The sequence below is a fragment of the Mercenaria mercenaria genome, chromosome 12 (genome assembly GCF_021730395.1).
Source record: "Mercenaria mercenaria strain notata chromosome 12, MADL_Memer_1, whole genome shotgun sequence".
Taxonomy (NCBI): domain Eukaryota; kingdom Metazoa; phylum Mollusca; class Bivalvia; order Venerida; family Veneridae; genus Mercenaria; species Mercenaria mercenaria.
In genome coordinates, this window is record NC_069372.1 from 50,137,618 (window position 1) to 50,148,965 (window position 11,348).

The window sequence follows — 11,348 nt, forward strand, 5'->3', positions numbered from 1 at the left end:
AGTAGCTGCTTTATCTCCAAGCTTTTTAGTAAATTTTACAAGAATCATGTTCTACATCAGCTACTCTCTGAGTCTCTTTAAGAATAAGAACATATTTAACCTTTAAAATTAATTATAACCTCTCTTCAAAATCACCTGTATTAAGCCAATATCTCTCGACAATGATAATAATATATATTTTTTTCTTATTACAGCCCATACAGCTGAACCTAAATCTGAGCAGCCATCTGTATTAAGCAGCCAGTCAGTCAGTTATATTGTAACTTCCCAAATTGACTTAATGTTCCAATTTTCACTTCCCTTAAGCAGCCACCTGCTTTAAGCAGTCACTTGGTTGTCTGCTTAATACAGGTTTGACTGCATGTAGACATCTTCATAGAAACACCCTTAACACACATTTTTGTCACTACAGAGAGGTTGCACTATATTCTAGACGTTAAATTCTCAGAATCATTTAAGAAAAATAATGATAAAGCAGTAAGTGCATTTATATTGTTTAAACAGCAGACTTTAAGAGTTGTGGCACTTTATTTCTTTCAATCGGTGGGGTAGAAAAGGAAAGGAAGACAAATGTGGATAAGGCTTGTTTATAAGATGGGACAGAAATGAGGGTATTGAATTAAAGACAATTTATATATATCACAGTTTCAATATCCTTAAGCACTTATTTAATGGTGTCTACTAGTACTAATAGCAATAAATGACCACTTCAAAATCTATACCTATACTGCCCAATATATTATACAGTTTGTATGATCATTATACGTTAGAACTGAGCTATTTAGTTGCCTTCAATCAATAGGCCTAGAGAACGGCACCACTCTTTATTGTATCATTTTATTGATTCTCTCCCACAGCCTCTAATCCCATTGGTTCAAATAGTATCAGATACCAATAGTTTCGGCCAGAAGATGTGAACGCCTTTATTGGGAACTCTTACAATACTAACACCATAGTTTTCTTCTTGTCATGAGTAAGACTGACAAAAACCACTCCTGTATATTTTAACAGGAAGGACGTGATCAATGTTTCAAGGTCAATTTCAAGGCTTGGTATTTGCTATATGACTTTGCAGTTTTGCTAAGAATGAATAGCATACTAAAAGCATCATATGTTGTTTGGAGAGCAATACTTGTGAAACACGTTTATCAATTAACCGTTATCAAACATAGTTGTAGTTCTTTTTTGCTTATTCATCAATGAAAGCCTGGCCATATCTGAATGTGCATCCCACAAAACATTGCAAAACTGTCTTACAAGGCACAGACGGGGTTCAAGCCTTTCAACTTGAGCAGCCAATTTTGACAATCAGGCATAAAGAAAGTCTTATGCTGTGAAATTCATTTTTTTAAAAAAGATTTGCATCAGTATCTATCAATGTAAAATGACCTACTGATAGCATATAAAGATAGCACAAACATGTTTGCATTCATCAAATTATATTTAACACTAATCTGCAAAGGAAAGTGTTCATTGATCACGTCAAATAAGATAATGAACTGATAAAAACAATGATAACCAATATTAATGCACCCAGTCTCTTATCCTAAATTACTGGCATGAATGTACTTGAAACTGATTACAATGGACTATCATTAAGATAAATTTTGAATACATGTAATAGCGGTCTGCACACATGAAGTATCAACCTTGTACCAATCTACATACATTTTTTTTATAAAATGTTGAGTGAGAAATGCCCTGTCATATAAATTTATAGCGGAAGCTATGCAATGTAGTGGAATATTTGAAATTTTCTAAACCCGCTCCTATCATATAATATATACATGCATTAATTCAAAGTGCATGCTGCACAGCTACATATGTTGACTCAAATGTGCAAGTCCAAACATCGAAATCAACTAAATACATCTTTACTGCAACTTAAAATGACTTTAATTACTAATAAAATTAGAGTGGTTCTAGTAGAATGTAATAAACAGTGGGACTTGTACAGTATAGTATCGTGCTAATGACCAGTAAAAGTGGGCGGGGCAGTTTGGTGGGTGTGGTCATTAACCGGGTGGGAGGAGTTACACAATACACACCATTAGGATCCCCAGGCTGTGCCGACCCTGTTAAATGATAAAAAGGTGTTTGTTAAAGCTTGTATTCATTAAAAAAAATAAAATCTAACAAAATTGACATGTTTTTATTCAAGTTTAATTTCTTTTCAAGAAAACTGACAGACCATTCTAAAAATTTAAGGCAGAAATCGCCATACTGATTTGAATTAATGAATACAAGCCTTATTACTTATACAAGCATTTACAATACTGCATAGATTTGGCCATGAATCAAGCATGCATGCAAATAACACTGTTTTACAGCAACCAGTTTTTTTTTATTATTTTACATTCCATCAAACATAAGTATGCTTTTCTCAGGAAGATTTAAATATGTATGACAAGCACAGCAAGATGCATGACCAAGTACAATGTATAAATGATGAAAGTCTTTCCAAAATATACGGTTATAGAGCTCTGTACTACGCATGAATGTCACACATTCACAAATCGATTTTCTGCCCAAAAGCTACCAAGAAAAGCTGCAGGACATTGATTATGTCCAACAGCAAATAAAAACTGCCAATTTGACAAAGTGTTAACGCTTAAGTTAAAATAGGCATTTTGTATTTAGAATATTAAACTCTAATGGCAATTGGCAATTAAGTTTAATTCCATATGCTATGTATGTGATATAAGTATTCCCCCAGTTCAAGCCATTTGCTTGTATAAGCTACTTTCAAGGGTGAAGCATGCCAAATTGACTTAAAAGAATATGTAATCGAATGAAAATTGCTAACTGCCATTACGTGTCTATTACCTTAGCACAAGAAAAAGAGTATAAACTTCTTTGACAAATAAGATACTTTTAATTGCATAACTAGACTGTATTTTTTCCCTTTTATTCAACACTCTGTAGCAGGTGTTTAATTAATTCTGGAAAGACTAGAAAACATTTAATCATTTTTTTAAAAGGCTTGTGTAATTTTTTTTTATAAAGACAGCAACATAACTTACAGTGCCTTTTCAGAAACAGTAAACTAAACAATAGAATAGTGTAAAGAAAGTTTCAAGGAAAAGAAAATATTGTTATAAAAATAACTTATCAATAGGATACATTACAAAATTCACAACAAATGAACAGAGGAAGAAATTTTAGCTAAAATAGCCAAGGATGTTCTAAGCTTAAAAAATAAAAGGGGACAGAAACATCTTAAGATTACAACAAAACAAATATGTGATTAAGCCATTGGTTCTGTGTCGCCTTTTGCTTTGCAGAAGAAGAAACAATTTGTAAAATATTAAACTGTATAGAGCTTATTCTATCAAAAGACATCACCCCTTTGTATAGAATATATATGTGTAGCATACATATATATAATACATGTAATATATATCATACTTCTTGGAAATCTTAGAAACCGAGTATGTATGTCTGAAACGGACACAATTCATTTAAGGACTTAAGTGTCTTTAGTCCTTTAGAACACTTACATGCATATCTAAGATAACATATACTTGGAATAACGAACCAGTAGGTGATCAATGAAAACATTAGTGCTATCGTGGGACGGTTACATAGATTTCCAATAACCAGAAGTACTATAACAGACAACACGGTAAATCACTATAAACATCTGCCAAACTCTCTGGAAGGAAAGAGGAAGCCTTCAATCAATAAATAAAGCATCGCTCTTTCTGTTTATTTTAAAAATAATCTATAACTTGGATCATTGAAAAATGTGAAATTAAGTACTCTGTATGGGAGGAAATTAAAACAACAATTAAGAAAGAATGCCAAAACATACTAGTAAAATGGCAAAAAGTTTTCATACATAATGAAATACCAAGGACACAATCCACATTATCTTCAGGACATACAATTATACAATACTAAACCAAAGCAAGACAGACAGTATTGACAATCAGTGGAGAATTCTACATTTTTACATCAACTGATGATGATCAATAAAAAACTGAAACTTAAACACTTCCTAAGAATTGTGACCCCAGAAAAATCATATATCTATGAACATGTGAACCATTCTGAATTTCATACACTAAAACTTTGAAAGTATTCTTATGAAGAAGTGAAGAAATCAATGTTGGGAGTCACAAGATCTGTTTTCCTCTGTCTTCTTAATTAAAACAGAAGCTTAACATAATCTTTCCATTTAAATTTCATCACATTTTTTGCCATCTGTTTTCTTAGTTGAAAAATAACATCTTCATCTTTCGTTCCTATGGCAACTAAACAATTGTCATCCAGTATTTGTTAATCTTCATATTTTTTGTGTTTTGTTATGGAAAGAGATATCAATTATAGTTTATTTTCAAAGATTTCTTAAATTTAAATTGTTAAATTGCAAACCTAGATCATTTTTGTACAAGTTGTTTTCACCAGAACAAGCAAAGGGAATGAACTTTAATTGTAAATCTAGAAATGATGTAATTTAAAGAAGATATAGACTGTTATGTCTACAGTAAATCCTTTTCTCCTGTCTTAAGCAATATTTATTAAGTGAATACCATCATTACTTGGAGCCATTAAAAATGCTAAACAAGTGTCATTGTTTATTTTCTAAAAACAGCAATCATACTTACTTCAACATGGTTCAAACAAAAACAGTCTTTCATTATTCCATATATCATTTATCTGATCTTTTGCATTATTCTTTATAACAATAACCTAACTATCCTAGGTCTAAGGTAAATTTCTAATTGTCCACCCTAAGCTTAGTATCAATTTTTAACCTAAAGTGTACTGTCAGCTACTCGGATCATGTAAATTGCATCGTTTCAACAAACCTGTGCTACTGCCTCTTTTAAGTGTGATGTTTTTTATCATTCCAATGTTACAAGCACTACATACAAATTATTTAAGGCACTAACAAGACAGTTTGTTTTATTACAGTGTTGTAATTTCATATAAATAAATTTACCTTTTAGTGCAATGACTTTACTTGCAGGATTCATGATAGCGGAGTCAGCTGAGATTGGACGCCTGATTGGGTTTGATGAGTCATTCATGTCAATGATGACAACTTGCGCTGTATCGCCAACCTTTTCTCGTACACAAATAAACTTGTCTGACTCCATTGTAAGGGTGCTGAACCCAATGTTTGCTGCATTGATACCCACATTTTGGAGCTGAAATAAGATTCAAAGTTACTGTCAGATGGGCATCATCAAGTTCAGTCTGTCAGGAGAGTACCGTAGATACTTGTGTATAATGCACAGTTTGTTTTTTTAACCCTGGGACCACCTCGAATTGTGGGTGCATTTTATACACAGCCTGACAGGTATAGATGACTTTCCAGCTCGAAAACAAGTTTATTTACCATTTTCTCCATTCTGGTAAAACTAAAGGGAAACTACTTGTCCCGATCATTGTCTACACTAAAAACCATGATTGTCGTCATGTTCCGTATTAGGTTAATAGTATTTATTTTCCTTAAAAAATAAATTTAATGAAAATTTAATTGTATTTTGAGGAATTTATTTATTTCATTTTGTTGGGTTTAACGTCGCACCGACACAATTATAGGTCATAATCATATGGCGACTTTCCAGCTTTGATGATGGAGGACGACCACAGGTGCCCCTCTGTGCATTATTTCATCACGAGCAGACACTTGGGTAGAATCACTGACCTTCCATAAGCCAGATGGATCGCTTCCTCACATGAAAAATTCAACACCCCAAGTGAGGCTTGAACTAGCATCAATGAGTCATTGAGTGGCAAGTGACTTTAAGTCAATGATCTTAACCACTCGGACACGGAGGGCCATGTATTTTGAAGAAAGAAACCAAAAATCATTATTACGATACAAATATAAGATTGACTATTATCCGTCTCGCTTATTATTGCAGATAATTACTGGCAATTTGATCTATAAAGTGTGACAGATTGTACCAAAGGATGAACGGTTTGAATTGAGAAGTTGATGTCATTTTGAAAGATGCCATCCCGAAATATTGAAAACAACTGCTTTCTATTTATTAATAAAAATATTTTAATTCAACAAAAGAAACAACAAATATAATGATATCTTTCTATAAATCAATAGTACAATGAGACTGATTCCACCCTCTGGTGCGAAGTACTTTATCACCGATGTTCCTACTTTCATTTTCAATCTCCCCAAAATTGACCATAAATGTTCCCCCCAGAATTTTGGGCAAAAAAATGCTGGGGGAGAGTGGAAGCAAGTGTATTATACATGTGTGCGCATTATACACAGGTACCTACCATAATGATTAATCATGTAATAGTGACTGTGTTGTAATTTGACTTCAAAGAGTGACCTTGACACGTGGGTCTTGTGTGCAGTGTGTAATCTTCTAGTGGTGACCCAGTATGCCAAGTTGTCACAGAATTGCTCAATGCATGGCATGGTAACTAACATAGGACTGGAGACCAAGTTTGATCCACAAATATGAACAGATGGGTCTTGCAGTCTTAATATGGTGACAAGTTATGACAAACTGTTTCAAAGACAAAGGTTTGGAATGTATAAGCAACAGATAGTTAGTTACCAATAACTGTGACCTTGATCCTGGAGCTATAACCCTGGGTCTTGTATTGCAACAGCAATTCTTCATTAATTCATATTGTGACTTTTCATGCAGAATTTTTATTTGTTTTGTCACAAGTCAACCTGAGAGTTTTAGAATTTTTTATAAAGTAAAATGAAAGTATATGTAATGGTTACTGCTTCTTAATGTGAAAGCTATGTATTCTATGAATAAATACATTTTTGTCCGTCTATCATGAAAAAACCTTTGCCGTAGGTTTTCTGACGAATCGATGACAACAAACTACCAGGTACCTGCAAATCAAGAGGTATTTCCATCCAAACGCTGTCAATTTGTGCGATCTGCTATTTAGAGAAACTTAAGACTAAGTTACAGGGATATAAATTAACACTCAGACCCTATTAGCCAACTGGGCTCCTTACAGGCAAATTCTAGGGGCCCAGCCTAAAAGTTAGGGGCCCAGCTATTATTAGCGGAAATATATACTAACAGCGGTTTAGATCGACATACTTAATAATAAGTCTTGTAATTTGCTTCCTGCCAAAATACATGAATTTCTTAAATATAATTACAGAACACTCATCAAACTCACACTGAAAAGGAAAGTCGTAATCAACCAGTGCATGACATGTTCTAAATATAGGACACAGCCTCTCAAACACAGACGCACTTAAAGTTTGAATGATTTTTGCAGCACTAGATGATTTGGGTTGTTTATGGGCATTTTGATAGAGGCTGCACGCTTATGGACATCTGAATTCTAGTATTTTGTTACATTGTCGGGTTACAGGACTCGCAATTACGAAATTATTACTTGTACAAAAAGTACAAACCATGTTGCGGTCGGTGTTCTATGCTGAGCCGCGGTCTGTTAACAGCCCATTTTTCATTAAAAGTCCTCATTAGCCTTTAGGTGTTTAGATAATCCTGATAATATTTCCTTTTGTCGCCGCGACCGGCCGTTCTAAGCTCTTTAACAACCTTCAATAAACCTCTACTTTCTAGTGCTGTATTTCTATGGGCGCAGCCATAATGTTAGTGACGGAGTAAATGATCCGCGTATTCCGATTGGTCATAGTATATATCGGTAATTTTGATTGGTCGATTTAAGTGACGTAGTGCATATTAATAAGACAGTCTCGGAAAAACCCAGAATAATTTATTGACATTAATAGGAGAATCCAAAGACATTCGCCGGCTGGGCGACTATTTTGGAAAACTGACTCGACCAGCTTCAAATCTGGTCGCACCGGGCGACTGGGCGAGTGTTAATTTATATCCCTGAGTTAGTCACAGAGACAAAATCAACAGAAAAACTAAGCAAGTTCTGTGTATAAGCACACTTGTTTAAGCAACAAGTGCATACTCAATTTTAACTATAATGGATTGTCGCCGACTCACACAACATTTTCAACCAATTTTCGAATGTAATCGAACATCTGAGCATCACTCGATTCACTACTCTGTTTTTTGTCACATTGTTTTTGGCAAAAGGTAACATTCTTACAGGACCCGAGTCTGTTTTACTTAGAGCAAGATTTGAGAGGAAGAAGTGTTGGTCTATTAATTGCGAGGGAGATTGGAGGGCGGTGGAAATTGCCACATACTACTATTAGAGCAAAGAGGAATAAAATTTGTTTCCAAAGGTGAAAACTGCATGATTTTGCAAGTATTTTCCTCTTGAAAAAAGGCCTGTTAACTGCCCCTATTGACATTGCAGGAGAAACATGAGGTTGAGCAGTTTCCAGACATGTTCAAACAATAAAAGTTATTTCAACAGAATCCAATAATTGCAACACATTAAAAATCCAAGTGCTATAGGTACACAGAATTATTATGTTACTGATGCAGGCATTGTGATTAAATACCGCTAAGGTCATGTAGGGTATAAAAATTATAAATTTATAACAAAATATGCATGGTTGGTATCCACCCCCAAAATGAGTTATTCAAGTAAATTTGACGCTCAAGGGCATAAGTGACATATAAAAAATAAAATGATTCACTGTAGAGGGCAATTATAATCAACAACTGGCATCTGAGAAAAACGTAATACGTGGAGATTCCTAAAAAATATATGAAAATTGAGGGGCGTGTTGGAGGGGTGTCTCCGAAATAATTCATAATTTCATTACCTGCAGATGCTCCTGAAACCGTATCGGGAGCATTTGTGACATCTTTGAATTAAAAAGTTTCCAGTCTAATTATATTACTATGTCCTGTAGTCTTTTAACAGGTATTTTTACGAAAAATACCGGCTTGCCGGTGAGTCACTTCCCAACTTAGTGCTCCGATTTGTCAAGATGGCGGACACCGGATGAAAGAATGAAAGTAGTACCAGGTGAGTTATTGTTAATATCGTTGTTCCGTACAGTGGACTTCTTGGTTGGTATTATTACATTGATAATTATATATGCTCACAAAAATATTCACTTATTTATAATTGTCTAAGAATTCAAGAAGAAAACGAACAATAAATATATGAACTATTTTCTTATAGTATTAGTATTTATTCATACACCGTGACGTCAAATTGGGTCAATTCTGATCCACTTCCGTGTCAAGCTCATTGAGGCCCATTTGGGGTATTTCCACATTCATTCACAGAAAAGGCTGAATAAACGACAAGAAGAGTAATAAACACGAAAAAGGGTATAAAAAAATGTAATGTACTTGATGCATATTTGCATTATATTATACTTTTCAGACTGTGTTATGGATCATACATTCTGTTTTGGGCATTTTTAAAGATTTATTTTTAAATGATGGTATTTCATTTATTAATTGTATGTAGGAATTTTTAAGTATATAAACATCTAATATTTTTAAAAAGTCTTCTAAATAGTCTTTACTGATTAAAGTCTTTATGACTTAAAAATAAAAGTTCACTGAAGTTAACATAATCGTCTTACCCTTCATCAACTTCTGACCAAGGCTTACAGATTGGATTGAGGTTACCCCCCCCCCCCCCCCCCCCCCCCAATGTACACAAAAGGTAGGCTTACAGATAGAGGTTACCCCCATGTACACAAAAGGTAGGCTTACAGATAGAATTTACCCCCAAGTACATAAAATGTAGGCTTACAGATAGAGGTTACCCCACATGTACACAAAAGGTAGACTTACAGATAGAGGTTACCCCCCTCCCCCAATGTACAAAAGGTAGGCTTACAGATAGACGTTACCCGCCCCACGCCCCATCCACCCATGTACACAAAAGGTAGGCTTACAGATAGAAGTTACCCCCCATGTAAACTAAAGGTAGGCTTACAGACATGTACACAAAAGGTAGGCTTACAGATAGAGGTTACCCCCATGTACACAGAAGGTAGGCTTACAGATATAGAGGTTACCCCCATGTACACAAAAGGTAGGCTTACAGATAGAGGTTACCCCCATGTACACAAAAGGTAGGCTTACAGATATAGAGGTTACCCCCATGTACACAAAAGGTAGGTTTACAGATAGAGGTTACCCCCCATGTATACAAAAGGTAGGCTTACAGATAGAGGTTACCCCCATGTACACAAAAGGTATGCTTACAGATAGAAGGAAGTTATCCCCCATGTACACAAAAGTTAGGCTTGTAGATAGAGGTTACCCCCCATGTACAAAAAAGGTTTACTGCATTTATTACAGTACATACTGTCTGAGAGAACAGTGACACAGCATTTTAATGTCTGACTTTAATTTTAAACATCAAGCCCTCGTAAGTACAGTGATAGATTTAAAACCATACAAAGAAGGCAAAACATTTTTTAAAAAATCTGTAAAAAAGATCATTTAGAAGAAAATTAATAGCTGACTTGGTTCTTAAAGGATGACGAAGTGCACAATATTCCCCACAATGTCTAAAAAAACCAAAGACAAATATCCAACAGGGAATGCCACGTACCAAACACGCATCCTCCCCAAAACGAAACCCACAGCACGCAGACGAGTACACCACAAGCACACACATACACATACACGCGCACACACACAAAGCCAACACATAAGGACAAAACGAACAAACAAAGGAACACAGTGGGGCACCGCCTTGGAACGGTCAGTGGCAAAAACATCACTGGGGAGCTTAAGGTAGTTCTGCACGTTTGGATCGAAATCTTTTCTACAATGTAGAATTTTATTAAACTCTGATTTTTCAAAACTTCAGAAAATACCTAGAAAATTCAGCAAATAAGAAAGATAGGGCCGTGGGCTTGATATTTTGCTAGACTTATTTGAAAAATTTGGACCTCATGCAATATTTCGTAATGGGAGTCTATGGGAAAATCATAACTTTCATAACATTTTCGCGAATAGAATTTTTTCTACAATGTAGATTTTGATGAAACTTCCCACGGTTGTTAATAAATATATGGACTATAATTTGGTAAAATAAAATGTATACGTCCGTGTGCTTATTTTTGAGATATTTGACCATGATTAAAGTGAACCGGACATTTCACGCTAATTTTAACACACATTTTTTGAGTGACTTGTTTTAAGTACGTAGTTCACAATATATTCCCACATGTCTAAAAAAAAAGACAAATCAACAGAATAGCAATTACAACACGCAGCTCTCCCAAACTAACCCAAACAGACGCGTTCATCCACGACACGCACACAATCCAACACGCGCTAATCACAATGTCACGATAAGACAAAACGAACATAACAAAGGCAACATCAGGCTACCGCCTTTAACGGTCAGTGCAAAAACACGGAGCTTAAACGGTTTATGGTGCGCACCCAACCTCACTCTTACCCCCACATGTTCCAAAGACACGGGACAGTGTAAATAAAAGTTATCCCCTC

At 35.0% G+C, this 11,348-nt stretch overlaps 1 protein-coding gene across 3 annotated transcripts in view; it reads right to left on the reverse strand.

Annotated features, from left to right (window-relative positions):
• The window catches only part of LOC123534478 (clathrin heavy chain 1), a 34,860-nt gene extending 25,988 nt beyond the window's left edge, over nucleotides 1-8,872 (reverse strand). For 2 of the 3 annotated variants that reach the window (XM_053520018.1, XM_045316755.2), the window contains exons 1-3: nucleotides 8,681-8,872; nucleotides 4,949-5,156; nucleotides 2,049-2,075 (exon numbers count right to left, since the gene is read on the reverse strand). In XM_053520018.1, coding sequence (XP_053375993.1) covers nucleotides 2,049-2,075; nucleotides 4,949-5,156; nucleotides 8,681-8,722 — 277 coding nt within the window. In that variant the 5' untranslated portion in view covers nucleotides 8,723-8,872. The remainder of the gene's footprint in view (nucleotides 1-2,048; nucleotides 2,076-4,948; nucleotides 5,157-8,680) is intronic. The other variant, XM_053520019.1, reaches the window with a different exon arrangement.
• Nucleotides 8,873-11,348: the final 2,476 nt, after the last annotated feature.